The sequence below is a fragment of the Malurus melanocephalus genome, unplaced genomic scaffold, assembly GCF_030028575.1.
Source record: "Malurus melanocephalus ecotype Western Australia unplaced genomic scaffold, MMel_1.1 scaffold_178, whole genome shotgun sequence".
Classification (NCBI taxonomy): Eukaryota; Metazoa; Chordata; class Aves; order Passeriformes; family Maluridae; genus Malurus; species Malurus melanocephalus.
In genome coordinates, this window is record NW_026623410.1 from 878556 (window position 1) to 892781 (window position 14226).

Consider the following 14226-nt stretch of genomic DNA (forward strand, 5'->3'; position numbering starts at 1 on the left):
GACCTAATCTCATGGATAAACTAGGAAATTACAAGGTTCTATTATATTTTGAAAAAAGCCTAGAAGAGCCACAAACAAGGAGAATCCTGCAGTAAGCACGGAAAACACAGGACTGCAAGAAAAAAGCTGGAATTTAATGCTGCGTTTAAGACAGAAAAGCTATGATACTTTAAGAGCCTACCTCTACACTTGTTTGGGGTAATGACAGGTAGCATCAACTGTGCCAGGGCACCTGTAATCCCTGTAAGGAGATCAACTAAGGGATGTGGGTGAAGAGTATCCAATCTTTACCTACAGTGAAGAAGTGAGAGTCCAGCCAGAGAGCTCTAGAGGCAGGCAGCACAGCCTGAGGACAGGGTGACACTTACCGGAGGACACTGGCAGATGAAGCCATCGGGCATATTGCTGGCCACAGCGCAGGTGCCACCGTTCTGGCAGGGCTTCCGGGGACACACGTCTATCACACTCTCACAGTGACGACCTGAGATGGAGGCACAGGGACAGGAGAGGAGAGGAGAGCAATGTGTGTGTGTTCACTCCAAAAAGCCATCATCACTAAGTAAAACAATCCCATGAAGAGCCAGCAAGCTGAGCACTTCRGTGAGATTTCCCCCTTGAAAAAAGGAGGGAGCATCTCTTTAGACAATGTGTGGTCTCTACATAGCTGCCCAAGCAGTTAAAGAGGAAGGCACAACCCCAGAACCCACAGAGTGTATTTGGAGACAGTTGACTCTGTCTGCCTCCTCAAGAACACACTCAACACAGCACAGACAGAATTTGCTGCTGTCACCTCCAAATCAGCCAGGCAAGAGGCTGAAGGTGATGTACCACACCGATTTGGGGGTTCCGAACACTTTTTTGAGAAATGCTCAATGAGCCCAAGGGCAAATCACACTGTAACATGAATGAACAGCCCTCAGGACCAGATGCACTATGAATGAACAGGAGAATCAAGCAGAGTCTCCTCAGACCAATCAACCAGACAGAGGCCTTGCTGCACTGACCAGCTGTGCAGCAGCTCCGAGTCAAACTAACACCAGACTTCCAAAAGATGGGGATGACCTAAGCATGACTTGGACCCCCTAGGAAAACATGAATAGAAATCTCTGGCCATGTGCAGCCAAGACTTTGCAGACAGGAGCAGACAGGGCAGGATGACCCACAGAGTACTGGCATCCTACCAGTCACAGACCACAGCAAAGCCACCCAACCCCTCCAGGCAGAAGGGTCAGAGTGGAATGTGCACAAGACAGCCAGCTAGAGGAGGAAGCCTGCTCCCACTCTGTGCCTAACATTTCCAGACAAATTGGATGTCTGAGACACAGCAGCTCTCCCTGCTCCTCCTGGGGTGCAACAGGCCTGCACTCCCTGCTCCATGAGTTCCAGCAACCCTTCCATGAGGGTCAGAAGCCACATGAGGCGTAATTAATAATAGCAACCTTAACAGACAGGCTTAAAATAAACCCATCTGATGGCCTACACCAGTGTCCCACCAGCTCCACTTCCCTCATACATCATTCTTTTAGGAACTTATTTTGGCAGTCTAAGTAAGGCATTCAAAAACTACTACATGAATTCTTCAWATGTATGTCTTTGTGATTTCTTTACATCTGAAACTCATAAATTTARTGGAAAATCACAGCATCTTTAAATTTTAAGAAAAAAAAAGAGCAAAAAGTATCGGTAAAGCATGCAAGGAAAGGTCACTGGGAAGCAGGGAAAGTGAAAGTTTTAATGGAGCAAAACTGAATGCATAAGAAGTTAAACGGACATAGAAAATGAAAAGCTGAAAGTTAAGACACATCTGGAGMCTATTAGACCAAAGTTAAGCCCAGTGGGAGGCAGAAAGCAGAATAGCAGCAATACTAACAAAGAGGAGATCTAGAGAGTGAGACATGAGTCTGCACAGTGTGAAATTCTTGCAAAGTTGTGATTCAGAGTTGGATTGTGTAAGGATCACCAATCTAGGAATGTACAGCCTGTCTATGCACAGAATACTCCATCCTGACCACACCATCAGCAGAAGGAGGAAATGCAGTGAGGAAGAGGAGCCAAAAGCTAATTGATACCATGACACTGGTTTATAGAGAAAATACATATGCTGCTTTGCAAAAGGAAAAGCCATGGAGAAACTGACACATGAACTGTTGCACTTGCAATACAAGAAATGAGAAATCGTGAAGGAGAGRAAAGTACCACAGGGAAAGGAAGAAAAGTCCCGGAAGCCAAGTGTCTCAGGAGATTCCTTTGTTTGAGACAGCTCAAATTTCTTAGAATGTTTAAAAGAAAGACTGGTTTAAAAATTGAGACATGTTGCAGGGGAAACAATCAGACATTGTAAAGGGAAGTGACTAAACAACAGAACTGCCAGGAAGGGAMAGAACTGCCACTTCTCAAGGCACTGAAGCTGGAAGCAGGTTTATGCCCACTCACCAGTGAAAGCGCTGCGGCAGATGCACCTATAATCGTTTGTCAGCTGCACRCAGTCCAGGCTCCCACGGGGGTTGCAGGGGTTGGAGAGGCACTCGTTGATGTCCCCCTCGCAGCGCTCCCCTGCAAAGCCCTGGGGACACAGGCAGCTGTAGCCCCCGACCTTGTCAATGCACTGCCCTCCGTTGAAGCAGCGSGGAGCTCCCGAATCTGAGATGCAGTCGTCAACATTCTCCTCGCACAAACGGCCTGTCAACACAGGGAAAACAGACAAATTGAGGCTACAGCACCACGAGTGCCTTTCCTACGCTGCTCATCAAGTTTTAAGGCCATGTCACACAGTCCCTGAAACGAGCAGGTAAAGACTGAGCTGAATCCATTGCACAGCCTCTGCAGACAGCCGGCTCCAGAGGAGGCTTAGGGTACATGTGTTTTAAATCCAGGCTGTCCTCAAYGCTAGGCCATACTGGTATTTAGCAGCTTTCATACTTGACTTAATTTAAGGGCATAATTAAAAACACAAAACCAAACGGAGCCMAAAAAAGACGCACTAAATTTAGCCCTGAGACTGAGCAGAGCCCYGGAGCGCTGTGCTGTCCTTGAAAGGCTGCGAGTGCCAGCAGCCCCTGTGCTTCAGGCAGCCCTGGACTGGGCAAAGAGCGTTTGGAGCAACAGCACTACAACAAGCAACAACAAACCGACAGAAAAGCTGTGATAAAACACTCATTCCTGCAGTCTGGCTTCTGGGGACCGACAGCAAACTCCCACCAGCAGCCAGGGAGGGCAATTTCTCTCCCTCCCTATGGGATTTCCTTTCAAGGGACAAGGTYTAGTGCTGGTTCTGCCTTCACTGCTTGTAACAGACACAAGGGGACGGAGAAGGGAAGCTGAGCAAGTAGTTTTGTCTGTTACTACTGTTGTTCCAACCAGAGCAAGTAAAATCATTCACCTAGATGTGGAGGATGATTACACTGGCATCAGTATAGTACTAATTTCAAACTGGGCCAGGGACAAAAGCTGAATTTTACCATCCTAAATAATCATATCAATCTCCTCCAGTTCCTTTCATTTACAAAAAAAAAATAAATCTGTCATATCCAAAAAGTAATTAATCTCAACAAAGAAAGACTGAAAAATTAAAAGCAGTACACTCGAAAGCTCTCGCAGGAGGGTGAAGGATTTAGTACAATACAGAAATTCTGGCAATGCAGATACTGGGACATAAATACACTCTGAYGTAGAGATATAAAAATTAGGTTTTGTTTCTAGTTTTGTTTTAGTCAGCAGGGTTTTTTGTTTTGCTGCTTTCTTTTTGGTTTTTTTTCCCCCTAATTTTTGGGTTTTTTAAAATTGAAGAATAATATTAAGAATAATACATGAARAATTGCTGGTGCAATGATTCACAATGAAATAAATTCTTATCCAGAATGGGGTGATGTGTTGACAGCCACACTAAAATGAATGAACTAGTCATATTCATAGGCAGGAGGAAAATATTTTATAACTGTATTTAAATTTACTTTACRAACCAAGAATTCAGTCATATCTGACACATATCTGAAGATTTTGCCTACATTGAGATGACACACTTCAGAAAGAAAAGGTTCAGAGGAATGTGAAATTTTTAACTGACTTGAGAAATTAGTTTAAAAAAAGAACATCAAGTGAGAAAGCATTCACTGATGGGTTAAAATGTGAAATCCTGAATATTTTCAAAGGTAGAAGCCAGGGTCATAGGTCAGATATAACAGGGAAGGCCAGGTTTCAAGAAACATGACAATAAAATTCCACTGCTGTGGAATCAAACTTACTGAAAACCACTGATATAAACTGTGGACTACTTTTTTTCTTCTTTTTTTTCTAAGGAGCTTTTAATAAAAGAGCTTGAATTTACTGAAATAGTTTAAGGTAGCCTAGAGTCACTCAACTTCTTTTCTACAGAAGGCTCCAGGACAGAGGACAATGAAGGGCAAAAATTTAAGTAAGTAAAGGACATTGGAAACTATGGAAAAACTAAGAAAGTTTCCTATTTATTTCATAGCACTTTGGCCAAAAATAAACTTTGGATTTACTATATCAAAACAGATAGGTTTGGGAGAGACCTTAACAGTAATCTTGTGCATCTACACTGCCAAAGATGGCTCACACATTCCCAAGGGACACTGCCATGACCTATTCCTTTAAAAGAAAAAAATTAAAAGGGGGGRAAAAAGCAACATTTATTTTTAAAGAGAAAATATGTATCTCAAGGGATTCAGTGTACTTTGGGAACATTCTTCAAAGAACACAGTGCATTCCCTTYAGACTGTGTCTCATGAAACCAGTAGCCAGAAAGGAAAATTCCCTCTTGTAACATTCACTCCATTGCTGWGCTTCATACCCCGAGTTCCTGGAGGGCAGGAGCACTTGAATTGATTGACGAGGTCGATGCACGTCCCTCCGTTCTGGCAGGGCTGGAACTGGCACTCGTCCACTTGATACTCACAGTTGACACCCTGGTATCCAGCCACACACTGACCAGAAAGAAATAAACGTGAATGCTCTCCTAACAGATACATCAGCAGACATCTGAGAAAGGCTAACACAGAGGARAGAGCCCTCCGTGGGGCAGATCAGGACTGCTTTTGAAGCTGAACAACTGCAAGTGATTTCAAGGGCTGCACAGGCAGTGCTTAAGCACACAACTCGAGCAAGCTTGAATTCAAGTGATTTGATTGCTGCAAAACAKAGCAGATCAAATCCTGATACCCTCTAGCGTTGAGGCTGGCTTAGTAGTTTTGGCTTAAGGTTTATATAAAACTCCTCCTTTCCTCCTGGGCACAGGATTCCGAGGTGTTCTACCATTCTGAAAAGCTTAGGAAGGTTGATAAACCATAATCTCATGGCCTGCTCTGCTCTCTGCATCAGCTGTAGGAAACAGGAAGCAGAGGAAGGCATTTTCCACCCTGAGTGGCAAAGGATACTTTGCCTGTCCAACATGGAAAATACAATATTCTTTTAATGCATTTTACAAATATTTTAATATAAACCACGCCTTTCCAGATAAGAACCCCCTCTCCAATGACACAGAGTTCAAATGCCCATCTATCACATCTCCTTCCAATCACACCTCTTAATTCAGTCTTAAAAACCTCTCAGGGGCACCGTTTCTGCTACAGCCAAATTAAAAATTCCTTCTAGGTGCAGGTTGCACCTAGATACTCTACCACTTGCATGTGCTTCTGATTTGATTCCTTTGTATCAGGATCCCAAACATGGAGGGCTGTTGCTGTCATAGCGCCAGAGTTACCTCGCACTGGTATCCACCCAGGTGATCGTGGCAGGTGGCTCCGTTCTGGCAGGGGCTGGAGTCGCACTCATCCAGCTGCACCTCGCAGTAGCTGCCCGTGTAACCCACCTGGCACTGGCAGCGGTGGCTGTTCCCAGCGTCCAGGCAGTGACCAGAGTGCTGGCACAGCTGGTCCACAGCCACTCCTGAAACAGAGGGAAAGCAAGTGAGCAAACATGTAAAACACGCTTGCTGCCAGCGCTGGTAGCTCAGATGGGAATGAATGTGGCTAAGTCTTACAAATTTAAAAGTTGAAACCTAAAAACTGAAGAGTCACTGCTTAAATTAGAGTGGATCAGAACCAAAACTGGCTTCCAAATGAAGTCACTTCTCTGTCTTCTTTGGATCATTGGATTCAACACTGGCATGAAGTATTTGTACTGCTCTATTGCTGTATCACTCGGAGGTGAATACACACCTCAAGTACTCTTGCTGCTGTACAAAGGTTTAATGTTTGTACCTAGAATGTCACCAAAAAGTATGTGAGCTTGACACCTTTCTCCTTTGACACTTGAATCGGCTTGTTCGGATTTCCTGGACAAAAACTGGCAGGACACTCTCCATCTGCCTGGGCTACAAGCCATGTTCCCAGAGAAAATTCACTTACAACCCAAATCTTTTATATGTACATCATCTGAAGTAGAAAATTACTACTTTGAGGGGCCATGGTRTAACCTGTGAAGCTAAATAGTGCACTTAGTAGTCACTACTCTCTGCAAAAATATTTAACATGAGTTATAAGATGCTCTTCTTGCATAAGGACATGTCTTAAACATGACCTGCCTGGGATTTAGCAGAAAGGCAYGAAGAGCTGATGCATTTTCCAAAAAGGCAGTCCATACAAAACAGTATTACCAAAACTCTGAGACCTCATAAAATATTTAATTCTTCCCTTCTAATATTTTTTTGTGAAAGGGAGAATCAAGAAAGCCTTGCTTTCCAAATACACCTTTGCAGAGAGTATTTCACTTGAGAAGTGACYGTGATCAACCACCTACGGGCAAAGCTTTTTGSGATTTCCAACACATGCAGTGCTCAYGGGTGCAGGGGGRAAGGAGATGCATGGGGGAATGTTTTCATTTAGGGCACAGAGGATGCTGATTCACCTCTTTGTGAAGCTGCCACCTGACAGGAGACGTTGGGCACGTCGCAGTAAGCGCCAGTCCACTCAGGGGGACACACACAGCGGGTCTGGGCCAGAGTCTGGACACACGTGCCTTTGTTCTTACAGGGAGATTTGCTGCACAGATCCATAAGTGACTGCAGAGAAAAAAAACCAAACCAGATGAAATACGGCAGATCCAGCAGGAAACACTATAAAGAACGAGTTCAAGATGCAGGGAAAAGGAGCTCTAATACTGGTTCTGTGTGACACTGGAAAGAGTGGACTGGATTCCCCAAGTCTAAGGCAGGTACTTGACTGACAGCCTCATATGCCCAGGAAAGTGCAAATGTACAGAGGAGTAAACCCCAGAGGGCAGCATTATTTCAAAATCCTCACACTTTACCATGAAGGCRGATCTTTGGCTGGCTTAGTTTGAGAAAATCTGGTTTTATCTCAGATTGGTTTTATATTTCCACATTAGCAGGAGGTTTCCMGCTATTCTCCCTAACTCCCCCCATCTTCACTGCTTTTTAAGAGTGACAGATGTGTTCCACATTTTGATCCATGCTGTTCCTTTCTATCACTAGCTCACCATACCTGCTTTTGGCTCCATTTGTTCTGGTCTGGCCTCTCTGAGTTTGTGTCTTCTAAGATTCAACTGAAACCCCACACAGTTTAATGAACTGAAGATGGGCTAAAGTGTATTGCTTTTCTTGATTCCTCACATAAAAACAAAGAGTCTAAAACTCAGCAAACCATCATATGAAAGCAGAGACCCAAAATAACTCTGTCTGACGTAAAACAAAGCAACCACTAACCATAATTCCCTTTTTAAGCAATTCATCTTCAAATTAATGCAGCTATTTGATTGATTTCAAGCTGACTTGAGAGAAGRGTGAGGTTTTTAAAGTGAGTAGCACTGAATTTTGGCTGTAAAATGCAATTTCAATTGCAGAAAGTTCTGCTTTTCAGATGCAAACTGTCTCCTCACAAAGATTAAAGTAAAAAAATCTGTGCTTTCACAGGCAACCAAAAGGAAGCTTGGAATTAAGTTTTATCACATGTAGTTGAGCGTGAAGAAGAAAAAACACCGAGCCTCTTGCTTCTGCATTTGTAATGAGTAGCCGACTGTTTTACATGCAAATTCTAAAACTTATGAATCATTGTCTGATTTTGTGCTGCTTATTTAGCTTTGCTAATTAGGTCAAGCCAGTTTACCACTAAGACAAGAACTACAGTGTAGCTGTAATCTATAAATCTCCCCAATACAGCTCCGAGTAGTACTTATAAATTTAGAAAGTTCTGTTTCCTTATAAAATGGGTAATACATTACAACCATGCTTTTCTGAACATAAAGCAGACTTTCTGAGAATCCACAACGTTTCATTTGGGGAAAGGAACATTAATCCTTTTCTCCAGTAAAAACAAAGCAAACATAACAGAAGAGGAACTACTGAACTTCACAGTACTTCACGATCACTCTCAATGCTAATTCTCCCAATGAGGTTTAAGTGGTGTGCCCAGAATGCATAATTAGGGGAGTAGAGGGGTTGCTTTTTTCTATCACTTCATTACTTTGCATTCGCTTCCTCCATTAGCAATACCTAGAAGCAGACCTGACAATTTAATGTCTAGCAACACACTTCTGAAAAAGCACCTCCCCCACTGCCACCAAAATGCTTCTTTCCAACACTCGCTGCTTTACAAAGACAGGCTGGCACGAAAGAGAGTTGCAAAATTSTTACAAAATTGTAGTGTTTTCCAGCAATTTAAGAAATTCACCTTTTTTTTTTTTTTTAATGGCAACACTCAAGACTGCTGGTGAAGGAAGCCAATATAGTGTATACCACTCCAAAAGTAGAAATGGTCTCAAATAATTCTTGCTGTTTTCATACGAACAGAATCAAAAGAAGGAACTCTGATGTGAAAACCAGCATTCTGTTTCCATTGTGCTATGCCAAGTTAGAATTTTTAATAGGTACTAGTCAGTCATTTACAGTATGCAGGGTTTGCAGCTCCTGTGTAAAACTGTAAACTGCCTGAACTTAAGTTCAGTGCAAGTAAGGCTAGAGATTTTTATTGAGGCTGTGAGCAGGACAAGCACGTCATTTACTGCCCCAGAACATTTTCTGGCTTCTCATGAAAAAAATCTACAATCGACCCTGATTAAAATTTACCTCCCTRTAAAAAATGAACCAGTTAAATCTAAGYCCTGCTAATCAGACTTATATTCTGCTTTTTGTTTTATGCTTGTTTGCTGGTTTGTTTTTTTTTTTTTTAATACAAGATTCTGTCTTCAATCAGGACAATTTCATGCACTGAATGAAATACAGCCATTTTCAAGACTAACAGCTGGTTTTCTTTTAAGAAAACTAATCTAGAAGGTGAGAACAGGTGTCACTGGAACTAACAACCAAACACTTCTCTCCTCCTTGCAAACAGACAGGGGTTGGATAATCTTAAAGTTATCTTCCAGCTCATTCTATGAGTTCCAGTTTTGAACAGGGGAACCCGATGGGCCAACCACCCCAWACCAGGAATGAAGGAACAAGAGCTCGGCCACGTTTGGCACCTCACATCTCTCCAAGTCACTTYTGCTGTTGGACAGCTCAATCAACAGTGCAGAACAGGTCACAAAACATCACCCACCTTGCAGTTCTTGCCAGTGTAGCCCAAGGGACAGATACATCTGTACGTGCCCAGGCTGTCCACACAGGTGCCCTTGTTCAGGCAGGGATGGGAAGCACATTCATTGATTTCTGTGAGGCAGAAGGAGCCYGTGAAGCCCAGGGGACATTGGCAGGTGAAGGAATTGATTCCATCCACACAAGTRCCTCCATTGAAACAGGAGCTGCGAGACAGGGGGAAGAAAGGTAAGCTGAGACAAAGTGCAATTAGCTCCCAGACAGGAGAGCACATAAACATGAYTGAAATAAGGGAGAAAACCAGATAACAGGATCTTCTGACCACTGCTAACTTCCTGCTACAGAAGCATAAATCAGAAAACAGCAGTCCCAGGGCATTCYAGCTCAGCCTCCAGCTCACTGTCTTTTACCTCAGCAGGGCAAGAAAGTAAAGCAGGGTTTTAATGAGTCATTAGTGATGGATGTAACTTATTTAATGAAATCTTCCCAGCCTCAGTGCGACCGCAAGCAGCACCTCGTGTGGCTTGCTCAAACTGATAGATTTTATTACAAATTACAATTGTATTACAAATTATGAGAAACAAAACAATTTGCCTTTTTAAAAATCTTCAAAGGAGTCAGAGGTATGGTTTCCCAAGGAAAAGGTTCCTACAACATGCAAAACACAAGCATGTTCTTCAGTGAAATTATGTGAAAGTATTGGTATTGCTAAATCCCTTCCTTCGCTTCTCATGAGAATTTTGAGTCCTGATTTGTAAAACTACTCATACATGCCCTGGCAGAATTMAGATCAAAGGAATTATCCCCCTCCCCCCGCAATCTTCTGATCATAAGAAATTGGGCCAGATTAGGTGTCCTAGGGAGAAGTGACTGGGAAAGTTAAGAGAATGGATGCCTCATGCAAAACTGACTCAGTTTTCCTTGTACAGGAACTCCTGCTCCTCTAAGAACAACCCTAGATCAGACTTGAGATAATCAGTTTGATAAATTACACAAACCAAATTCACGCCTGTTACATTTGGTGCACTGTCAAAGGGTATTTCCATGAGAGAGGCCACTGACTCACCTCCCTGAACTCACAGTGCAAGGAAGCAGGTTTGAAATTTCTGAATTCTGACTGTGATTACGGTAGAGATGTCAACATTAACCTACTTATCAAACATTAACCTACTTATCAGAGAAGTTCCTCTGTCTTGGAGGCTGAATTCTGTTTGACAGGGAGTACAAACTGCTGCTTACACTYGTGGCAAAGCAGGGAAGACAGAGGAACTGCCAATTGCTTGGTGTGTCTCATTGAAACCAGGTACCAAAAGGAGAGGGCACTCTCTCATAGGCAGCTTCTCCCACAACACAYGGAAGAATCATTTGAACCAAATTCAAGTTAGCCAACCACTGTGGTGCTCTTAAATACAGCTCAGTAATTTTGGTTGRGAAGGTGTGACTGGTTTAGCTTGGCAGAGCGTTGAAAATTGCTACATCCTTAATTCATACCTGCAAGACTGGTTTCTGTCCTGACTGATAACCAAAACAAAAACAGGATGAACCTCAAGGAAGAGCCAGGAGTTCTGCTAAAACACCCAGCATACTTCACTCRATTAAACAACTGTTGTGCAAATTAAACACACGCTCATCAGTGACACAATCCTGTTCTTAAGAAAAAGATATTAAAATACCTCTTCTCCCACCAATGCACTCTTATAAAAGGTAGGGAAGATATTTTCTATTTGTACAGAAAATACATGAGAAAACCAAGAGTTTTGCATAATTTGTCTCTGATAACTAGACTAAAACAGACTACTTYTTAATTATTTTTTTAACCATCTTGGGTTTTAAAGCAACCGTTAGAAATTGTTCCCCATTTGAGAATCTGAAGTTACTCACATTAATCCTAATGAAGCTTAAAATAAATATGCAGGCAGATGATGGAATCACATGTTTAACTCTCAAAGAGCTTTTAAAACTACCACATGAACCATTTATATAAGGACCAGCTGTTGAGCATTTTTAACTTGGTTCCACACCTCCCCCTTTAGAATGACCTCGGGTTTTATCTCAACACCGCTAAACCACATCCAATTKGTGAGCATTAAAAGACCTCTAAAGATTAAATCTTTCCAGCGTACAATTCAGTGGATTTAGTGTTTCTCCTGGTTGCTTCTTCATATTATTTGCTGTCAATAACTCTGGATTAACTTATTTTTGCTACTTTTCTAACAATTGGCCATTGCTTCCATTTTTGCAGCTTTTGTATTTCAGCTTTTGTAGTTGCAGCTTCTWGTATATTCTGTTGGTTATTCCAACAGAATAACCATTCAGAACCAATTATTTCCGCTCCCCTATATAACAATGGTCTTATAAAAATATGAATTATTTATATTTTAATAAGCTAGCATTTCTAGCTGCTTTAACTTTTATTAAACACTGCCACATCCAAGCTATAACAGAACCAATTTCTTAACTAGTTGTTAGAAGAATGTTTGAAGAAATTGAGGCAGCCGTCTTTGAGCTAAGCAAACTTTCCTTGCAAGAATCATGAGAAAAGGCAGGGAAACAGAACACCCCTAAAAAAGGCTAAAAGCTGTTTCTGAGCAGCTGTTTCTGGCAGGCAGGGGCAGCCAGGCTCACCTGTCAGTGCACTCGTCGATGTTGTTCTCGCAGTTGGTGCCCTCGAAGCCYGGCGGGCACTTGCAGGTGTAGCTGTTGACGTAGTGGGTGCACGAGCCCCCGTTCCTGCACGGCTCACTCAGACACTCGTTGGTGTCTGTTTGACATTTGTCCCCATGAAATCCAGGCAGGCAGATGCAYGAGAAGGAGTTTATCCCATCCACGCATGATGCTCCGTTCTGGCACGGATCTGAGACAGAAGCATCACAGCAAGTGTTAAAATCGGTAAAAGTGAAGTAGTTGCTTTTGGGGAAAAAATGTTAACTCACAGCACAGAGTGTGACAAATTACTGACAAGTTTTTCTGAGCCACCTTATGGAACAGGTAACTGCAAAGCACYATCAATAATAAATTCACAAGAAGGTGTGGATCAAGACCAGCCTTCAAGGACTAAAGGTTTCTCTGTTGGAATTTGTTCAACCAAAACCCAAAGCCTCTCAGTTTAAAACTCAAACTCGGCTATTTYGACCAACACAGCAGTGTTTCTTCTTCCTTACCAAGTTTTATTCATATGAGAACTCAGCATATTCTCTGTTTTCCAGACACTGCTTAACACAAGAGAGAACTCATGTGCTTGATTTTCAGCATGAAAGCAAACCAGACAAATCAAATGTGTATGTGTATATTAGCACACATATGAGCACTTCTGCATTACTGAGCACTTCACACTGTTCCCAGAATCAAAGACTGATTGTGGAAAGGCTGACARAAAAGCTCACAAACTCACACACCACCTTGGATTCTCCTCAATCACTGCATTTCTTGATATTTTCTTTATCCCTGCCATGCTCTTGCTACTTGCATATTGCTGGTTTTTGGTCTAAGACACCCCCTATCACTGTATTCCTTCCACTTTCACGAGGACCAATCTGCCAGAAAGATTTCTGCCATTCAATAATTTCCTCCTGCTTTGCTCTGTCCACTTTTGTATTTAAGACCCACATTCCTGAAGCCAGATTCCTTTTCTGCTCTGCATTCCACAGAGCAAAAGCTTAATGTATGAAGGCAGAGAGGGAAACTGGGAGGGGGGAGGAAAAAGGGAGAAAGCAAGGGGGTTGAAAAAAGAGGTTATTATCAAGCCTTTTTTTAGATTCATGACTATCTTTAAGTACTACTAAAATAYGAACTTGAAAATGCAAATAGACTCCACCAAAAATTTGCTGTTTATCGTAAGTACAAGATGATTATGTTCAATGGAAAACGAAGAAATGTGAAAGGCAATTAAAGCTCATTTATTGACTGAGAAATATGCTCACATGATAAAAATTTGTGTTATGAGACACACCTGCATCCATTTAAAGGTCATTTGACTACTGCAGAGAAAAAGCACATTCAAAGCAAGACCCCTGGCAGCTATGAAATGTTGTGTCTGTGGCAGCCAGCCACATATGAGTGAAGCCAAAAGCTGTGCATTAATTCTCCGTGCCACACATTTACTGACAGGAGAGRGAGACTCGGGTATCAACTTTTCAATAAGTCCCTGTTGTTGGAGGGTTTGTTTGCTTCATAGATTAAAGCCATTTGGCTCAAGGCATGGAAGGTTTTTGTTATGCTAAATGAAATCAGCTGTAGCAGTAATGTGAAATGCTTCTCCAGCCTCATGGGTGTGCTGCCTAAGACAACAAGGGGTGAATCTCACAGCTCTCAGAACACTTAGGAGGAGAGAGAGAGATGTCCCAGCTGTTCAAGACAGAAAGACTAACACTTGGAAAATGTTTTTATCTGCAGACACCCACATAAAAACTAACAGGACAGGCAATAATTTTGTTGGCTTCAGTAAGCAAAGCTCTCTGGGTCACTGCACCATGACACTTTTTGTACTGTACCTGTTTGCTCAGAAAGAAAGAATCAAAAGCTCAGGCTGAGCCAGACATCTCAGAAGTTCTTTGAGCAGTGCTGCTTTGGGGGCTCCCACGRTAACTTTTCCTAATAGACTTGTTTGGATCCTTCTCTACGGCAGTCATGAATTTACATTTTTTTTCAATGCAAAACACAACTTGCTTAAGTTCATGCCTAAAATCTGCAAAACTCCATCTCGGTTTTAAGCTGATAGT

The 14226-nt window shown here is 42.4% G+C and overlaps 1 protein-coding gene across 1 annotated transcript in view; it reads right to left on the reverse strand.

Moving 5' to 3' along the window:
* NOTCH2 (notch receptor 2) overlaps window positions 1-14226 on the reverse strand; it is a 73205-nt gene that overhangs the window by 14596 nt on the left and 44383 nt on the right. The window contains exons 16-22 of the mRNA XM_057372802.1: window positions 12134-12362; window positions 9513-9714; window positions 6865-7018; window positions 5720-5904; window positions 4811-4943; window positions 2434-2679; window positions 369-481 (exon numbers count right to left, since the gene is read on the reverse strand). Coding sequence (XP_057228785.1) covers window positions 369-481; window positions 2434-2679; window positions 4811-4943; window positions 5720-5904; window positions 6865-7018; window positions 9513-9714; window positions 12134-12362 — 1262 coding nt within the window. The remainder of the gene's footprint in view (window positions 1-368; window positions 482-2433; window positions 2680-4810; window positions 4944-5719; window positions 5905-6864; window positions 7019-9512; window positions 9715-12133; window positions 12363-14226) is intronic.